The sequence below is a fragment of the Betta splendens genome, chromosome 16 (genome assembly GCF_900634795.4).
Source record: "Betta splendens chromosome 16, fBetSpl5.4, whole genome shotgun sequence".
NCBI classification, from domain to species: Eukaryota; Metazoa; Chordata; class Actinopteri; order Anabantiformes; family Osphronemidae; genus Betta; species Betta splendens.
Genome location: NC_040896.2, coordinates 7029993 through 7050236, shown reverse-complemented (window position 1 = coordinate 7050236; position 20244 = coordinate 7029993). Strand labels below are relative to the sequence as shown.

Below are 20244 nucleotides of genomic sequence, written 5' to 3'. Positions count from 1 at the left end.
CGGGCTTTTCAGCGGCTCTCCTGCGCCTGACGTCGGCTTCTCCGGGAATCATGGTGGCCAAAAACCGAAAACAGACCGGGAAGAGTCCAGCGACCCAGGCGGACCGCGACAAGAGCCCACTCGTTTCGCCCGCTGGAAAAAGTGCCGTCAGGCGGGCGGGCAGAGAGGGCAGAGCCCCGAGCGGCGCTCACCCGAACGGGCTCTCCGGAGCCCGACACAAGCTCGGGCTGAGCCCGTCCGCCGCCGCCAAGCTGGGACTCACTCTCCTCCTCGGTAAGTTGGCGCCGCTAGCATGCTAGCTGCTCGCTGGAGTCCGAGCTAGCGAGCGCTCCGGAGGAGCCGCTGCTCGTCGGCGGGCTAGCGTTAGCCGCCGCCGCTAGCTCTGCGGCTAGCCGCCTGTTGTGCGTGTTGTGTGGAACACACGCAGATGTAGCGCGCGCTGCTGCTGTGGCTCATGTGGCACAGCAGACGCACACGCGTTGAGATTGATTTCGCATGTACATGTACACACGTTTCCTGTGAAGTTGGGCTGGTTAGCATGAAGGCACACTTGTCATAGCAGTGAAAGTTGTCCCTGTCTGTCCACAGCTGCTCTGTCTGGATACCTGCACTGGTGAGTTCCCTCAGGTTCTGTCTGCTGTGTGCTGGATGCAGCTCCAGGCTTCACGCGTCCTCTCCTGTGTTCAGGTATCATCTGTTCCAGCTGTTTGAAAATGACAGACACTTCTCACACTTGTCCAACCTGGAGAAGGAGATGGCCTTCCGAACAGAGATGGTAACGAGCTCCCAAACCAAAGTTCATGACGTGTTACCCAGTGGTTCTGTGCGCTGGCTGCCAAAGGTTTAATTCACTACACATGAAGATGTTTACCAAGAACAAACCCTAAATAGCTTTAACTTCCAACCTGACAGGCAGCTGAATATGAGAAGAATACATTTCTGATCTGATGTCACCTTACAGAAAACAATCACTATTTATCTGACTCCTTAAATAAACAGATTGGGATTTCATCCCAAAGGTCATGTGCTGTCAAAAAGTGTGTAAAGGGTTTGAAATGTGACATGATATACTGATAAATAATCAAGCATCACCACAAAATAAGGCCTTGAACAGATTTAAGTTCTTTGACGCTTTTTACATTTAAAGAAGATAGTGTGAGCGCTGTGGTGCTTTTCCTCCTCCTTTGTACACTTTGTAGTTTGGTTTAGTAGAGTTGAAAGAGATCAGGTATTGTGTGCACAGGAGAAGAAGTCTGGCTTATAAACTGCACAGGAAGAGGAAATCCTGATTTGAGTGTTATGTTGATGTACCTTATCTCTTGACAAGTGCATGTTTCTTTCATCACATGCTTTTAATTATTCTGAAAATCAAGCCAAAATAAAGTCCAGTTCCAGCAGAGCAGCACCTTCTGTGAAGGTGCGTTTAAATTTAATTTGTCTTGCGTCCTGGACGAAGCAGCAACTGCTACATACACCGGATATTTTATATGTAGCGTATGACGCCTCACCATCACAGCAACCGGCCTGCAGGCTCTTCTTAGAGATGTCGATTGAATCGTATGCAAAGAGAACGTCTTTTCCTGCCTCTCCCCTGATGTGTGCTGCCAAATGTGCTGTGAGCCGTTACCATCTGCAGAGCCTGTGTAAATCGGTCCTGTTCCTTCCATCTGAGCTGTCTGTTGTTGAGTTATATTTAGTGCTTGTCTGCTGTTCCTCTGTATCACTGAGCTGTGTCACATCTCTCTGCTTGTTGTCCTCTCCATCACTCTGCTGTGACACTTCTCTTCATAACATCCCCAACTGAGCTGCAGGGTTTTATATAATGTGCACATTTTCTTTTTGTTTCAGGGTTTGTATTATTCTTACTACAAAACCGTTATCGATGCCCCGTCTTTCCTTGATGGACTCCACATGATCATGAATGATCGCCTGACAGAACATCCACTGGTTATTAACACGCTGAAGAGATTTAATCTCTATCCAGAGGTAATGACACAAACTGTGAAATCCATTTGCTGTTATTAGTAAACATTAAATCGCTCAATAAGACAAATCTCTAGTGACTTTTTCCTTTGGGTCCACAGACAAAACCAGACAAGGAGGTTGGCGAAATGTACAAGTTTGCTAAGATATCTTGCTAAAAACATTTTTCTTCTCTCAAAACCTAAATATTTTATGCCAGAACATTTTACGTAACAGCAGCAGCTTCTCATTTATTCAGTTACAGGCAACCTCTAACCACAACCTTATCTGGTTTAGATAAGTGATTCTATCGACTGGATTAATTGCTTGAGGTTATGATCAAATAGCCAAAAACGTTGACAAACGAAGATAATGACGAGATGATAAACATTTGGTGGTTTTGCTTAAATGTCAATATGGTTTTCAGGCAGTCAACAGCTTCTGTTTGGTCCCAACCAAAGATCAAGTTAGCTTTAATTGTGTAATGCAGAAAATGGAGCAGAGCTGATCACTTCACAGAACTAACAGCTCTGTGAATGTAACCGAACCTTTCAGGACAGTGATACAGTGTGGATCCTGTTTGTGCCTTCATTAAAGACACAGGGCAGAGATGTTGTTTGGACAGACCTTTGACTGCTTGTCGTGCCTCCCTAGGTGGTCCTGGCCAGCTGGTACCGCGTTTACACAGGTGTGATGGGATACTTTGGGATTCCTACAAAGATGTGCTGGTCCATCAACAGAGGAGAGGGACTCAGTCCTGTGGACAGCTGTGAAGGTACAGACTGTCACCATGGAGCTGCATTACTCCAGCATATAGTATCACAGTAGAGTCCGGATGCTACACTGGAAAAACCTCAATTGGGAAGGAGTCTTGAATCCCAGTTTACAATTTGTGGATCAAATTACATTTGAAACCCAGCAAACCAAATTGACTTAAGCAAAGCTTTTACTCTGGACCTTCAAAGTCGATCTGCTGACTGTAAATAAGCTTAGTCTGCCGTCAGCTTTCCTCGGTGGAGCTGCAATCTCTGTTTCTGTCAGTGTTAGTGAAGCAAGGCAGCACAGGGTCGATGCACAGGCTGTTTCCACTGTGTTTACTTAAACCCTGACACAGCCTGGCTTACACAAGAGCACAAACATGTCCCGTAACTGTTGTCCGCTATATATATATAGATTGTGAAAGTAAAACACTCGCCTCTTTCTACTGCGATTCACGATTTTAGACTCAGCTGTTATCGGAACAAGCTGCCTTTTCTTCTCCGTGATTTACCGTCACACCACAGAGATGAAGCAGCTGTTGGTGATGTCAGCCTGATCCAAGTGTCTTGTTAGTCATTACAGGCTTATCAGCCTGCTCTGTGTGCACCTGATGATCCCACTGGCAGCATCACTAAGAGAAAATGATTCACTCCAGGTGTCAATTAAAAAATCCAGGTTTTTAAGGAGCCATGGTTTGCATAGAGATGGTTAATTTAAAAGAATATATATTTTACGTTATGCACATTTGGTGTTTTTAGCTGCATTGAATTTCGAAGTGGCTGAATTTAAACTCCCAAACACGCAGGAGGAAGCACTGAATTTATCAACCTGCCCCAGAAGCTCTGCAGAGGCATCACCTGCTCCACAGCCTATTTTAACATTGTCCCAACTGAATCAGTGGAACATGTCAAAATATGGAGCAGCCAAACACAAGCAGTAGAGTGTGAATGCGTCTGAAAAGGGTGCAGTGCTGCTTGTAACTGGTGTGATCTCAGTGTCCGTCTGGTTCACGTCAGGCATGGGCGACCCGGCTTATTTCTACGTGACCTGCGTGTTCCTGCTGAACGGTGTGATGATGAGCCTGTTCTTCGTTTACGGCTCCTACCTCAGGTACCCACTCCTGCCCAGCTTTCTGTCCTGTCATGCATTTTATGGTTCCTCTCATCGAACAGCAGTCAACTGTCAGAGCTAGACAGAAAACCAGATTTGGTGCATCTCCTGTCTTTGTTTGATAAATCGTCTGGAGGATGAATTTTCTCTAACGTTCTCCGCCTCTTCCTCCTTCCCTCCAGTGGCAGCCGGCTGGGAGGCATTGTTACCACAGTGTGCTTCTTCTTCAATCACGGCGAGGTAAGTGCGCAGCGTGTGCTCAGCATCTGTGTCAGTCAGCAGGGATATTTGAATGTTGAAGCGTTTGTAGGTCAGTGTAAGTCTCTTTCTCTGGGCGTAAGCTTCTCAGATGTGTAAAACTCAAAATGAAAAAGCACTCAGAAAGCAGAGGGTGGTTAATGGGGACTCATTTCATCCCTCAAAGGAGCTTAGAGTTGGTTTTAGCTGACACTCAAAGCCCAGTCCCTCCACCCACCTTCTTTTCTCAGTTTCCTCCAGAACAATTAGAAGTCTCCCTTTTTTTATTCGCTGACATTTCAATCACACACACCCTCACAGGTGTTCCTCAGTCCTTTGTCACATCACGCTCTCAGTCTTCCCTGGAGGTGGTTTGTGATATTTTTAGGAATATCTGTGATGTTTCCTGTTTTTAGAGAAAGGTTAGAGAAACCTCTAAGCATCCTCATGTTATTTAAACCTTCATCTACATACATCAATAGACATTTTATATTGTGTAGGATCTAATAATCTGACACACAAATTCCCAAATCTATTGCAAAACCTTTATTATTAATTACACCTCGGTGACCTTGCTGCTATTAGACAATTAGCATTAGGCAAATGCAAAGAACACAAGCAAGTTTCATCACAGTAAATCTGATTCAGTTGCTAATGATCACAGCTCAGTCACGTGTTGAATTCTTCAGTATTTCTGTGTGTCTTCCTTCAGAGCACTCGTGTGATGTGGACCCCTCCCCTGAGGGAGAGCTTCGCTTACCCGTTTCTAGTCCTGCAGATGCTTCTTCTCACCTACATCCTAAGGTAAAGTTCTGTGTCCATTTCACAGCGGTCCACCACTAAGTTAATGCATAGAGAACTTTGACTATTTTCATTAATTATTCATCAGTAGATCCAACCACAAATATTTGTGTAGGACCGTTTTAACATTTGTCGGTTCTTCTCACAGCTGGTAGACACCTCCTCTGACTTGGTGCAGGCACTAAACAAAGCATGAAGTCTTTCTTGTGTTGCTCGGTATATAAGTGTATCTGCAGTTCTGAGTGAAAGTGTGTGTGCGTGCATGTGTGTCTTTCAAGTCGTCCTAATGCGTTTTCTCCCCCTCCCACATTCACATCACTATTCTTTTCTACTTCTCTCCTGTCTCTCTGCTCTTCCCAGGACACGTCATCCGAGCAGGACAGCCATGGTCGCTCTGGGCATCTCCACTTTGTGCTTTATGCTGCCTTGGCAATTTGCCCAGTTTGTGCTGCTCACTCAGGTAAACGGAGAGCAAGAGCTGAAGAGATTAGGGAGAAGAGACACTGGGACAGAACAGATGAGTCTGGAAATGAATGTGTATGAGCTGGCAAAGGGAAGAGGAAATGCAGAGAGATGAAAACTGAAAACTCTCCTCTTAATTAAAGCTTTTCAGGAGAATAGCAGCAGAAAGTCGGAGAGTGTAGGCTGAACCGTGAACAAACAGCATCTGTGCTCAGCAACAGTTTAGCCCACACAGCTGGCAGCACCCAGACGCCGCTGGTGCTTTTCTAACACAGTACAAGTTATTTAGGAGTGAATCTTTGTTTTACATTTTTATTCTCAACTGTGCAACATAACTTTAAAGTTAGTTTAGTTTAGATTTAAATTGGAATGAGCGCTATACGTTTGTTTGTGTGGATCAGCATTTCACACAGATGTAAGTGAATCCTCTCAAGGGTTAAAAGTTGCTGGAGTTGTTTTTTGACTTGGTCTCAAGCAGAAAACTGCATATAGCCTTGGTCACACGTATCTGTGAGCTCAGTATTTCTCTGCAGTGTTTGGATGATGTTGGATCTTTGTTATTTTTTTTCAGGTGGCTTCTCTATTCGCTTCCTACATCCTGGGTTACCTCAGTGCCCCCAAGATGCAGTCCATCCTGGTCACGCATATGGTCAGTCAACGACTACGGTAACGTGTGCGTGCGTGCGTGCGTGCGTGCGTGCGTAACAGATGAGCAGAATCTCAGCCAGGGACAGGACGAGGTCTTTTATGTGAGAATGTGTCAAGATGTTGTCGCGTCTGTGTTTGTGCCTCTCCTCCACATTCTCTCTTCTTTGTCCGTTGACATGCTGGGCACTGTGTCCTCACAGATAAGGAGAAGCTCCTCTGTGGTAAAATGGTGAAGACTTGTGTCAGAGGACAACATATGGTTTTGCATAATTTACAGAGTTAGAAAGTCCCTTAAAAGGGACCTAAATCAATATTGACCGGACTTTTTCATGCTAAGAGGTTTATTACCAATCACTTCTACTGTGGATGACTGTTTAATCAACTACCCAAAAGGTCTCCCAGGATTAAACACTCCAGAGAGGTTATTATTTGTATTTCAGTGTCTGTTTGTTGTCTTGGCAGAGACAGATCATGTGTGTAACGATTTAAACGTGTTCTGTGTCACCCACGTCAGATCACGCTCGGCGTCTGCTTCGTCCTGATGTTCGGGAACTCCATGCTCCTCACGTCTTTCTACGCCTCCTCGCTCGTCTCCATCTGGGTGGGTTGGACCTCACAGATGCCGTTTGCTGTAACGCTTCCACAGCTGTTGAATGTGCTGAGGCTGACTGGACCTGGCAGCATTTATGGGTCCACACCAATGAATACATTTGTGTGTGAAGTCATCTGAACGTGTGTGTTCACGGTTCCTGTTTTTGTTGGTATTTTTCAGGCCATCATCGCATTAAAGGATCGATTCGCTCAGGTTTTCAGACCTGGTGTTATCATCTGGGTATGAATTGATTCTAACCACATTAATAATTCTGTGGAAACAGACTGGGAGATGAAAATGAATCAACTACAAAATGTCAGGAGAGAGTTTTTTCAAGCTTTGTCTTTCATAGACATCAGAGAAAGCGCTTTCTTCTTCCCTCCAGGTCATGCAGGGTTTGGCCTGGGTCGGCTCCACAGTTTTGCTCAAATTCATGCTGTCTACAGTCCTTGGTGCCTCTGATGATGTAAGCAAGCTCCAACTGACTGATTTTGAGTCCGTAAACCATCTAGTGTCTACATGTGTGTTAATGCTTTATGTCCAGGCTCACATCAGTGGATTGATCAAGTCTAAGTTCTCGAGCTACAAAGACTTCCACACTCTGATGTACACGTGTGCCGCAGAATTTGACTTCATGGAAATAGAGGTGAGTTTTTCCAGTAAAGTTCAAGTCTACCTTTGCTCAGCATGATTTTCACTAAGCTGCAGCCTTCTGGCGGCGAGCAGAACCCCCAGCTGGTTTTGCTTTTAGTCCGTCTCTAGAGCGTCTCCTGGTTTTGCTTTGAGATTTTGAGATTTGTGTGTGTCGCTTCTCAGACCCCTGTTCGTTACCTTAAAACGCTGCTGCTGCCTATCAACATGCTGGTGGTGGCTTTCATTGCTTGGAGGGTGAGTCCGCTGTGATTTAAACTGCAATAGCAAGTTGTTTGATTTGTTTGATACAGCAGAAACGAAAGGGGAATATTTTAATAATTTTATCATTTTATTCAGCCAAGAACCTGCAGAGTCTGTGGAAGGGATTTAAGTCTTGCCCTCAGCATGTAGCTATTAAACGTCTGGTTCATGGGCTATAAATGTGTTATAAACCAAAGGAAGAGATTTTATCCTGATTACTGTAGCATCTAATGCTTCAACAGAAAACACATCAGAGGACAACATGATTTAAGAAGCTGGTTTTTATATGGTGTAATCTTATTACGCGTTACCCACGCTGAGCTAAGAATACGTGAGTGGATTTGACAAAGCGTGGAATGAGCTGGAAGATCTTCTCCTGCACCGTGTGTTGGAAACTAGACGTGGATGAGGGAATGTACCTTTAACCTAATGCAGGGCTTTTGTCCTCCTCAGACCATCCAGGATGTAGTTCGTTATCTGAGGGGAGGAAAGGCATCGGTGAAGAATGACAATGATGATGCATCAGGGTGAGAGTCTGTGGACCAACAGTTGAGATTTGCACTTAAATAGGTTCATTGTTGATGACGTTGTGATTTCTTTAAATGTTTCTTTCTGTGTTGCAGGTCTGAAGTCATTGCAAAAGGGGAGGTGAGGCAAATACCCTCTTACATCCTTGGTAACAGTCAGTGGGAATCTTTTTACAGCTTTGCTGTTTTATTTGATTCGATTTTTCCTGTGCAGCTCCATCTGCTTAGTTACTATGTCCCTAAGTGAATTCTCATTACTGAGGAATGAAAGGCAGCCTCTCCTCCGCTGTGTAATCCCTCTTAGTACCTTTTGTCGGTCTTCTCCCAGCTGCTGCTTCACCACATTTTCTCTTAATAACCCTCTTAGGGCAGTAAAGTAAAGATGTTCAACCACCAGCCACAGTTTGGGTGAACAGCCAGAGTTTTCTATCTTCATTCTTATGGTTTACTGCATAACAAAGAGTAATCCCCCTTCACTGGGAAAGCTCTTCTCAAGTATGTGAGATCAAAGCACCATAGAGATACAAAGAGTGTTTGTTTCCCTAAGTGTAAACTAGGTTTTGTTTATAATAGGTCATTAATATTGTAGTAGTGTAAACAGCTGTTGGTGATGAGGTTTTCACACGCACATGCTCATTTGTGGTTGTTACCTGCTCTTGATGTGAACTCTGGGCAGTTCGTGTACCACAGTCTGCAGCTGGTGGCGTTCGCTGTCCTGGCTGTCCTCATCATGCGCCTCAAGCTCTTTCTAACCCCCCACATGTGCATCATGGCCTCGCTGATCTGCTCCAAACAGGTTTGCTTTCCTGCAATTTAGAGCACAGAATAAGAAACACTGTACAGTGTGTATTACCTTTAAAAATAAATGATTGTTTCTTTGGAGAACTTCACCTGTGATGTGCGTGTTAGCCAGCAGGTAATCTGAGCCCAGATTCTGGCCTAGCATTGTTTTTCCCTGTCTGTTCTGACAGTTGTTTGGCTGGATTGGAGAGAAGTTTAAGCACCAGGTTGTGGTGTTCGCTGTAATGGCTGCCATGGCTGTGAACGGCGTGTCCAACCTGCAGGCCCAGTGGGGAATCATCGGCGAGTTCAGCAACCTGCCTCAAGAGGAGCTGCTCAACTGGATCCAAGACAACACTCGTCCTGGTGAGCGCAGTCAGCCGCTTCCATGGCAACAGTGAAAATGACCATTATTATTAAAAAAACACTGGGTGTGAGTAATGCATCTGTCGCTGCAGATTCAGTGTTTGCTGGAGCCATGCCCACCATGGCCAGTGTGAAGCTTTCCACCGGTCGGCCCATTGTCAACCATCCTCACTATGAAGATGCTGGTCTGAGGTCAGTGCTGTTCACTTACTGCTGTTTAGTGGCCAGTATTTAGCTTTATTATGTTTGACTACTGCATAACATGCCTTTAGTCCTTCAGCTTGTGTGTTTTAATGCTGTGACGCAGAGAGAGAACCAAGCTGGTCTACTCCATGTACAGCCGCATGCCCGGAGACGCAGTGAAGAGGAACCTGATGAAGCTGGGAGTGGACTTCTTCGTCCTGGAGGATTCCTGGTGCACCAGACGAACCAGGTAGCGTTTCAAAGCACAACCTGTGCACCATCAAGACAAGGACGTGGCTTTACTTTGTTTCCTCCTTTTCTGTTGGTTTTAGGCCTGGGTGCAGCATGCCAGAGATCTGGGATGTTGAGGATCCCCAAAACGTTGGTAACGTTCCCCTCTGCACCCACATGTCCAGGAACTCACGGCCTCACTTCACTACAGTCTTTTCCAATGACATCTACAAAATTCTTAAAGTCCCCAAAGTCACCAAAGATCTCAGATAACATCATTGGAGGAACTGGACCTGTACCAAACCTTTTCAAGGAGAAGTCATTGCCTTTGCTGCTTTTTACCATCTAAAAGTCAAATTCCCAGATAACCCTCCTGTTTTATTACTTGGTGCTCTGATTTACTGAGCAGTGGACTGATACTAGCCAAAAGAACCATGCCGGTGCCATGACCGTAGAATGACCTGTAGAAACCCCAGCTCCTCATGTTTTGCTGCTCGTTCGGCGACATTCCCATCATGTCCAGCAGGTGTCAGTGAAAACCAAAAGGTGTTGTTGTTCAGTTTGCTGTAGAATCGTTGTTTATGCATCTGAAATATTCTTACTGTACAAAACTCATTTTCCTGCTTAAAACAGCAACTTTTTCCTGGCAGGACTAATTGATGATGTCCGGATACTGTGAAGCAATACTCTTTGCAAACTTGACAAAGCTACCGTCTTCTATTGTTATGCACAGTGTTGAGCTGGGAGGTTTTCAGTAGTAAACTATTTTTCTAATTTATTTGTGTAAGTATTTTTATGCAAACCTCAAGGCGTTTTCTTCTGAAGGCTGTGTTTTTAGAGTCTGAGGAATCAAAGCGGAAAAATCAGTTCTTGTGGTTGAAGCTTTTAAAAATCAGTTAATTTACTTAATCCAGCATTGATGTCTAGATGATGTTCTCTCAAGAATGTTTTATACAAATCCTGTTATGAAAGAAGTTTTTCTGGCAGTAGGTTTCCCTTTTTTGTGCCTACATTCTTTGTAAATACCCATTGAGTCGTTTGTAAAATACCAGTGTGCAGTCGCTAAAAGATTCTTTGTTTCTTGACTTATTGTTTGTTGCCAAAGGAAATCTTTCTGACAGCTGCATATTTGGGGAACTGTAGCAGATGCATTATTTCATAACCATCAGGTTGTGAATTTTTTTATCAGCCAGTCCAAAGTATTTGTAGCTCTGAGTTTTGTGTTGACCCCTGAGGGTAAGCATGAAGAAGAAACTATTGACGATCAATGTCCAGCACACAGTCTTCTAACTTTATATTTGTACAGTAGTTCTTGCTGATCCATCATCTACAAGCCACTTTTCACCTTGAGATCAGTTGTTGGTACCTGAAACCAGCACATGATGATTTGATTCCCCGGGAGCAGTTCGTGTGGGTTCTGCCCCTCCAGCTTCCTTTCACTGTCCAAAGACACTCAGTCGTCTTATTTGGAGAATCTCGTTGCCCTGAGTGTGAGTAGTTGTCTGTTAGTGACCTGTGCAGAGTGGACCCTGTTGGATTTTCCCCCGCGATTCAGTGTTACTGATGTTTTCTGGCTGCAGCTTCACATTAAGAGGCTGTTTTGTTAATTTGTCATCTAGAGCTTATCAAGGAAACGTGAAACGGCTCATTTAGCAGCTGCCACTGCCTCCAACGTTTTGTAATCCTAACAGTATGTTCTTCACAGTCGTAGGAAACTGCTCGTCAAGTATTTCATTATAGGTTCTGGGTCTATAGGCGCAGCTCGCATCGAGGTAGACAACGTCCCTGTCTGAGCATCGTAGTACGATTAGTGAGCTAGAAAACAAAACAAGCTTCTGTGGTGAGACTTCTATCTTTGCTCTGGTGCAGCTCGTATCTTTGATTTCACAGCTGCTTCACATGAAGAGGTTTGATGGTGCAAAGGTTTTATCTTGTGGCTGTTGCACTTCCCTGAAACACATTGAGTTTAACAGTTACAGTCCTGGACGTGTTTTAGATGTCTTTTATAAAATTTGTCTATTTTGTCTGTATTTTAAAATAATAAAGATAAAACAATACGTGTCGTAAATGTTATTGCTTTTAGTAGGTTTGTTTATTTTGCATCAGCTGAACTCAGCGGTTTGTGGTTATTCTTGTTAAAGATGCATTGTTACTCATCTGGCACCACATGTAATGTGTCACACATCTGTGTTACTGCAGAGACAAGGACCAACAGTTGGAAAGTTGTGAAACAAATAGGTCAGTGTTGTGTAAAAAAGTTACGTGCTTATGCTATAATTGTACATTAAACTTAAACGGACGAGATCCCAGAAAAAGAAGCAAAGCAACACAAATGCTTTAATGGTGGCAGGCTGTCACCCCAGGTCTTCATCAGTGGAAGATGATGACGGACCGTAAACCTCTGCAGACCTAATCCAGTCGAGAGCCGAACACCTCCACCTCGCACAAACTCAGCGACTCTGCTCGCTCACGGACCACGACGTTGACGTAGCGGCCGTCCATCCCATCAGAACACTTGACTTCTACGGTGGCACCAGCTTGGATGCTGTCGATCATGCCACACCTGGAAGAAGCAGAAAGTGGTTGATTCCAGTGGATACAAGCCCAGTAGGCGTCGTACAGCAGCGCTGTAGAATGAACCAAGTACTTGGGGTTGTTGTTTCCGTCGTCGTCAAGCGAATCCCCGACGCGGATCTCTGCTCCGTTCAGACTTTCTGGGTTGTCGTCTGAATTGGTTATGTTAATGGAGAAAACTTTATGGGTTGTGCCCAGGTCCAGTCGCCACCAGGGTTCGAAGTTCTTGTTGGTGCGACTGCATGACCCCTGCTCCCACTTGGTGGCACGATTTCCGTCCACAGAGTTGTACGCGAGGCCAAACTGGTAAACTGACGACTGGGAGGCTTTTCCTTTGACGGCCAGGTTCTCTCCTGCAGAAGGAACACTTCACTTGAGACGCTTGGAGTCACTGTTATAAAGAGCCTTTCTATGCAGATGAGGGTGTAAATCATTCATTGCACTGTAGAGATCATGTCCTCACCGGTCGGAGCACGGTACCCGTAGACCTCCACCTCACAGAGTGTCAGGATCCTTCTTACGCCTGGCAGAACCATAGTCACAACACGTCCCTCCACACGTTCACTGAACGTCACCGTCATTTTTGTGTCTGCACTATTTAACGTACGTGCTCTAAAGACAGACAGAGGATGTTGTTAGGAACTACTGTCAGCTTCTTGACATTCTGGCTACTCACACATACAGTATGTATACGTGCAGTTAAGAAGTTGCACTGGGCAAGTCAAAGATCAAGGCTGTGGTTAGAGGAAGTCAGCCAACTTCAGCACATCAGCACATTTCCCTTGTTGCTCAACTCGTACGGTTTGAATCACTCTTCACTTTCCTCAAACTGCTCTGTTTTTATTGGGACTTGGCCAACTATCAGATCTGCAGCACCAGAGCTCTTATTCTGCCTCGTTGCTCACATGGGGTTTCCCAAACCGTGATTGGCCAAAGAGTTGCCGATACGGATCTGCAGGCCTCTGATCCTCTCTGCACAGCAGTCCCCCCGGTTGGTGATGGTGATGGATGTGATGATGTAGGTCTCCAGCAGGTCCAGTCTCCACCAGGGGTTGCTCTCTTCGTCAGTGTGCGTGCATGATCCAGCGTGGAAGTGGGGCTCTGGGTATCCGTCGATTGCATTGGAGGCAGATCCAAATATGTGCTCGTACCGGTCCGACTGGGCCGCCTTTCCACGCATGGCCACGTTAGCTGTGAATGAGTCGGTCAAACGCATTAGAGAGTGATCCTCCAGCTCCTGATGTTTTACCAGTAAGATGCCACAGGTCGAACTCACGATATTTAGAAGCCGAGCACAGGCTCAGGAGCAGCAACGGCAGGAAAGCGCTGAGCTTCATCATTCATCTAAGGAAGGTGCATGAGTGAGTCCCTGCTTTATTGTTCATTGTTAAACAGAACTTCAAAGGAATCATTTTGTAATGTAATAAATGCCAACATAACGATGTTAAGATGATCGTTAAAGCAGCACACAAATCTGCTTTAACAACCACCCAAAAGAAAACTAGATAGAAAAGTCTGAACTTGGATCATTATTTAGTCCATAACTATGTGCATTAGGAAACATTTTGTATTAATTTCTTAGAAAATTAAGATACAGAAAAGCAAATGCAACATAGGAGTAAAATGTGTTACCAGAGCTTGACAGCAAACGCTCAGTCCAGAAAGCAACGTTTTGAGACCGTTCCTTCTTCACTCCAGCAGCTTTGAACCACATCCAACCAATCAGGAACCAGATCACACATACTCAACACTGTCCAATCAAATGTCCAGATTGTGTGAAACGTTGCCATTTTTTCACTTCCCCTATTTGTTAGTTCCAGTAAAGCTGGAGCCGAAGGAAGGAGGTTGGTTCATGGTGACGCGCTGCTGAAAAGTTCCCAGAGAAGCACAGGTTTGAGTGATGGGACCTGGCAACACCTGGTCACAGGGAGCAGAGGACCAGCATCCGTCGACCATCAGATATCGATACAGAAGTATCAGCAGTTCAGTCCATGTAAACTACAATGGTTATTATGAAATAGAAACCAATCTTCTGGTGGTTTTTTTTTACCAGATAGAAAATTCAAGTGAAGGGTGTCGCAACTGAAATTGAAACTCAAAAAACACTGACAATAAAAGTGCTTAGTTGCACTTTCAGCATCCCTCTGTTTCAACACTTCCTCCCAGTCCTGGCTCATCAACAGGGTTTGCGTGTAAAGCGCTGCCAGATAGACTTTTACAGAACAGGATGAAGACGTTTTGGTTCTCAGTAACAGTTTTAAATAGGAAGGCCACAAAAAGCTGCTGAGCCGCTACAAGGCTTCAGACACATTTCCAGTGTTTGTTTCAGCTCTTCAACCTGCAGACATCATGCTCTTCCTGGATGCTGCCACCAAAGCACCCTGCGACGCTGCTGACTGTCGACTGAATGATAAGTGTAGTTAAAACTACGTGTGAAAAGTACAAATAGAAATATACTAATAGGTAAATGGCAATAAACAAGATGAGACAAATGGGAGGTTTGGACAGGACACACTGGTGGGTTTACAGGTGGTGTTTGTGAATGTGAAAGGATATAATATAATATAATATAATATAATATAATATAATATAATATAATATAATATAATATAATATAATATAATATAATATAATATAATATAATATAATATAATATAATATAATATAATATAATATAATAATGATAAAGTATGTTTGTTTATGCTGTTACCGTCCCCTCTGATATTATGCACCTGTAACTTAAATGTTTTAGTCAAACACTGTCAGCAAGAGATTCGGAAAGTGCAAAGAACTGAGTGGTAGCGGAGGCAAACTTCAGCACGAAGTTGCGCAAAGACTATCGTCAGAGCGACGAGTGGGAGTGAGCGGCGCGCGCAGGCGGGAGCAGCGCGCGCAGGCGGGAGCAGCTAGCTAGCTAACCCAGCTGGACCAGCTTCTATTCAGTGCTACGGAGTTGGACGCCCGCAACCTCCTGGTATGTGGTACATCACTGTGCCTTAAGAAGTCAAGAGCTTAAATCACTGCTAAAATTATCGAGGACTAAACAATTCATAAATTGTAAAACTGTAAAATAAAACAATATAAAATAGGAACTCAGGGCCCCTTTTACTCCAGGACACAGTAGACGGGCTACAAACATAAAACTGAATGTTATTTTTTTTTTTTTCATTTTTATTGCTGACTTTATTTCATATAGTTGATATGAGAAATACAAAAAATGTAATCTGTCTCATATTGATTCTCAGGAGCTGTAGTCTAAATCATTATCAGTCTTCGATTTACAAGAAAGAGGTTCCAAAGGCAAACTAATGTGATTCTGGTGTTTTTTTCATTACTAGATCCGGTTTGTCAAAAACATTGAAGAATCAGCTGATTGAATAGTAAACCCAGCACAGGAGCATCTACTAAACAGCTGCATTCTTACATAGGGTTAGACTAAATCCAGCCTGGAGCCGTAGACCTCCACCTCACACAGCGTCAGGTACTCTTTTCTCCCAGGAATGACAACATTCACGTAGCGACCATTCATCCCGTTGCACTGGAAGCTCTGGGTGGCACCTGCAGGGATGCTGGAGATCACAGTGCACCTGAGAAGGACAAGGAAAAGCATGTTGGTATGCAAATAGTTTTATATTAACTCATTCAAATGTTTTCATTTGATTTTACCTTCTATTTTAAATTCTTTTCTTTTTTCTTTTTACCTGGGGTTGTTGTTGCCATTTCCAGCTAAAGAATCTCCGATGCGGATCTCAGCTCCATTGAGCCGATTTGAGTGTGCATCTCTGTTGGTGATGGTGACGAAAAAGACTTTATAGGTTTGGTGCAGATCCACTCGCCACCAGGGGCAGAGTTGCAGGTTTGTATGGATGCATGAACCTTTGCCCCAGTTGCTGGCACGGTTCCCATCGATTGCTCTATATGCTTCTCCCTTGGGATACAGCGACGACTGTGTAGCTGTTCCTTGGCGTGCTATGTTCGCTGCTGCATAGAGGACACACAGCATCACCGACTGCTAATTTTCCTTGGTAATTTATAAACATCAACATGTCAATTCTGTGCACTTTCTTGGCCCTTAAAGTAGTTTCAGCTTTGGATTCTCCTACAGTGTTGCCTGCTCGGTTTCCTATTCGTTACACCCTCCACCCACAGCCCGCCCTGAGAAGGCAAACGTCAGACGGCCTGAAGATCACCAGGACTCTATACTGTGCTCCATGTGAGAATGCATCTGACTCAGCTGCTGGTTCCAGCATCAACTAAACTTGCAAAGAGAACTGATGGAAAGGGTGGTTTCATGAACTGCACACATTTTGGTCAGATACAAAGACATCCTTCATTTCTCACCAGTTGGGACACGGTATCCGTAGACTTCAACTTCGCACAGTGTGAGGATCTTTGCGGAACCAGGTAAAACCACAGTCACGTAACGTCCCATCACAGCCGGTCCGGTACAAGGCAGCGTGAAGGACTTGCCTGCTCCCAGAGAAGGTATCACACCAACCCTATAAGACCAGAGAGCAGGGAGAACACTCACCACTTTGTTAACAGATTTACATTCATGGTCAAATTAAATGAATTATCATATGATCATACGCTAATAGCAACCAGACTTGTTCTCCTCATCACAGTATCACGATGTCCCCTTACACTGGGTTTGCAGCACCGTTGTCCTGTAAAGAGTTGCCGATGTGAACCCTTGCCCCGTTGATCCGCTCGGGACAGCAGTCTCCTCTGTTTGTGATGACCACGGAGGTGATGACGTAGGTGTCCAGCAGGTCCACCCTCCACCAGGGGTTGTTCTGTTGTATGGTGTGGGTGCAGGATCCGGCGTTGGCATTAGGGTTACGGTTTCCATCGATTGCATTGTAGGCTGCTCCGAACGGATGCTGGATCCTGTGTGACTGGGTTGCTTTTCCACGCAAGGCCACGTTTTCTGTATAACGACACATGTAGTAATTCTCCTTGTTTTGGGTCTACACGCTAAAAAAGAACAGTATTTGTAGTTCATTGTGACCAATTTACAATAATTACTTCTGTGTAAACTCTGTCTCTGTCTCTGTCGTCAAGCTGTTTCCTCAGTATCCACATATAAAATCATATTATACTCACCATAGACGTAGGCCATTGCAGAGGGAAGCAGCAAGAGCAGAATTACACTTTGTTTCATGGTTCTAGTTGAGACAATCAAGAGCGTCAAAAAAACAGAATGTGCTGAAATGTATTTTTGGCTTACAGTATGCAACAGTTTTATATTTAAGCCTGAGCAGACAGAAAAAAAAGTAAAACTTAAAAATTAAAAGGGCACTTTAACTGAAAGTTACCAATGGATTCAGAGTCAGAGGATTAGCTGCTGTTTGTGCTGTGATGAATGACACAGGTATGATTTTATGTGCACCATAGAAGGGGTATTTATTTGCAGCTGTTATCATGACACGTGACTTTATCTTTGTCTTCAAATTAGATAGAACTCATATTGATTCTTAAGAACTGTTCATATTAATGAGAACAGAACGCAACCCAGCTGTTGCTCGGGCGAGAGGCGGTGACTTCTTAACCCACCTACGCTGTAAACCCAGACATCATGTCTAATTAAATTCAATTGCGGATGAGAGTCTGTGGGTCCAGTGTTTTAGGCTGTGGTCTGTGGGGCAGCAGCATGAATGTAAGAGACTGGACCAAGTGATCAGGAGGGCTGGTTCTGTACTGGGGTGGAGCTGGACCCCCTACATGCTGTATCTGAGAGGAGGATGCTGGTCCAACTCCTCTCTATAGACAACACCTCCACCCCCACACAGTGTGTGGCTGGACAGAGGAGCATCTTCAGCCAGAGGCTGATCAGTATTAGGTTCTCCACAGAACGCCAGCGGAGAACCTTCCTACCGGTGCCATCAGCCTGTACAACTGCTCCTCTGTCTGCAAGGATTGATCTTTATCCATGCAATAATATGCATAATAATTTAGCTAGTAATTAGATGTGAGTGTGTGTAGATGTGTCCGTCCTTGTGTGTACCTCCAACTGTGATAGCAATCAGTGTGCAAAATAATTGCACTCTGGGATTTGTAAGGTTTTTTGAATCTTGAAAAAAATAAACTTATATGGAAAATTATATAGGTTTTGTGCAATTACTATCAACTTCAAGTTCATTATATTCTGAGTAGAATATACTTGGGTCTATAATTGGGTAGACATTCTAAACCACTTTAAGCCACTTTAAGTTAAATTTAGTTAAGACATGTACGTTTTGGTGGTGATCACCAGTTTGTACAGTATCTCCATGGAGACAGGATTTGAAGCTATGTGGTTCGCTGCTTCAAAACTGCACAAAGAATATAATGTTATTATGGAGGTGTCATTTCATTCAGCCGCTTCACTGACTGCTAGCTGATTGTAGTTCCTTTAGATACTGAAAAGTCAACGTATGATGAGTTCTGAATAGAACATAATGCTGCAAATATCAGTAAGGATGTGATGTTAGCCAATTGTTTGGCACTTTATGCATAGTAATATACTGTATGGCATAGTTACAGTATGTCTGGTTGAGGGTTTCATTACAATGGGGGCTTCTGTATATTACTGTATACTGTGTCGACCCGGGGGTTCTGGGTCGCTGAGCATTGTGGGGGATGTGATCGATGAGGGAAGATGTTGTAGGTTTGGATGACCCTCACAAAGCTGTGATGTGTTCAGGTGATCCAAAATGAAACTCCTTCTGAGCATCTCTCAGATGGCAGTAAAGAAGAAAAGTTTTCAGTGGTCAGATTTAATTAATTAAATTTAATTAGAAATTAGTGATAACTTAAGATATTAGGTGAAGCCATTGAATAATAGAGTTGACATTATACTGTAAATATTTTAAGTTAAATCAATTTGGTAATTAGTGTGTAAACTTTTGGGTAGAGTAGTTTAGCAGGTAAGTTCATACTAATAAAGATTTTGATTTAAATGAACATTGCATTGTGTATTGAACTCAGAACGCCCATTTCATAGCAATCAAAAAGAATATGTAACATGTAATCAACAGTTTTAGTTATTATGACATTTGAGTTCATAAGGTTAAATGTTTTGAGGCAACTAGTTACCTTAATAAACTAATTGACTAATCAGGTTTTACATTGTACCTCCATGTTTTTGGACTGTGGGAGGAAACCAGAGAAAATCCACGCAGACATATGGAGATCATGTAAACTCCACACAGGAAGGCAGCTGGAGACAATAGGACATCTAAGTCAAACATTCCAGATTTCTCATCAAGATTTTAGTTTTTAAAAGTTTGCCTTGTACAGTGAGAGACTATATAACAACAAAGCTCAGCCGCAGACTCCACGTTGAACAAAATACCTGCCATGAATGTATTTCCACAGAAAAATAAACACGGAACACGGATGCTAGTTTTATTGCTGATTTGCTCACATATAGATCATAAAAGGCTTGTCATAGTTTATGGTGGATTATGTGTGACAGATCACAATATATTTTATGCGTTCAAATATTTGATTAATTCAGTTTCTTTTCTCCACAGATCGAACCAGGACATGATAGATATTATTTCATTTCTTGATATTAAACAGACTCATTGTTGAATAGGTAACAGATTTGATGCTCTCACTGAATAATAAACAATCCTCTGTCACTTTCGTCCTGTGCATCCTACCACAAAACAACTACAGTATAATTTTCACTAACTGGTACTGGAGCCTATGCTCATTGTCCACAACAGGATGTCCCATAGACATTCCTGGTCCCCAGTCCATCGCAGGGCAATACACAGACAACCATTAACACACACCTACGGGCAAGCTAATGCATGTTTTTGGACCGTGGGAGGAAGCTGGAAGAACCAGAGAACCCACGCAAAGAGCATGCAAAATCCTTTCAAAATCCTTACAGGGAATCAACTCAGGACCTTCTGGTTGTGAGGCAACAGTGCTACACACTGCGCCACCATGCTGTTGAAATTATAATAGTTGCAGGCAAATTACATTTAATGATTTGGAGTTTACATTATAATACCAATACTTGATATTATATCTTAAAAATACTAATAAATTGGATTTCAGAAAAACTAAACTTAAACTAAATGAAATTTAACTTAAAAACTTCAAGTAAAATCTGCACGTCTG

The 20244-nt window shown here is 43.6% G+C and overlaps 3 protein-coding genes across 3 annotated transcripts; 1 reads left to right on the top strand and 2 right to left on the bottom strand.

The window, feature by feature from the left end:
* Window positions 1-50: 50 nt before the first annotated feature.
* On the top strand, window positions 51-11607 carry dpy19l1l (dpy-19-like 1, like (H. sapiens)). Its single transcript, XM_029129191.2, has 22 exons — window positions 51-273; window positions 589-613; window positions 688-775; window positions 1849-1986; window positions 2617-2737; window positions 3738-3831; window positions 4014-4071; window positions 4781-4872; window positions 5230-5329; window positions 5903-5980; window positions 6494-6580; window positions 6752-6811; window positions 6957-7037; window positions 7116-7217; window positions 7388-7459; window positions 7919-7992; window positions 8089-8113; window positions 8669-8788; window positions 8964-9138; window positions 9231-9330; window positions 9446-9571; window positions 9654-11607. The coding sequence occupies exons 1-22, from the start codon at window positions 51-53 to the stop codon at window positions 9823-9825; spliced, it is 2211 nt and encodes a 736-aa protein (XP_028985024.1). The 3' UTR covers window positions 9826-11607.
* Window positions 11608-11616: 9 nt separating this feature from the next.
* On the bottom strand, window positions 11617-16573 carry LOC114843053 (uncharacterized). Its single transcript, XM_029129256.2, has 8 exons — window positions 16468-16573; window positions 15828-16107; window positions 15560-15713; window positions 13403-13466; window positions 13032-13317; window positions 12590-12738; window positions 12200-12479; window positions 11617-12115 (listed from the first exon to the last, which is right to left on the bottom strand). The coding sequence occupies exons 1-8, from the start codon at window positions 16556-16558 to the stop codon at window positions 11962-11964; spliced, it is 1458 nt and encodes a 485-aa protein (XP_028985089.2). The 5' UTR covers window positions 16559-16573; the 3' UTR covers window positions 11617-11961.
* Window positions 16574-16766: 193 nt separating this feature from the next.
* On the bottom strand, window positions 16767-17248 carry si:ch211-215k15.4 (fucolectin-4). The gene is made up of 2 exons (XM_055503216.1): window positions 17233-17248; window positions 16767-17056 (listed from the first exon to the last, which is right to left on the bottom strand). Exons 1-2 carry the CDS (start codon window positions 17246-17248, stop codon window positions 16767-16769), a joined length of 306 nt encoding a protein of 101 aa, XP_055359191.1.
* Between the last annotated feature and the right edge of the window lie 2996 nt (window positions 17249-20244).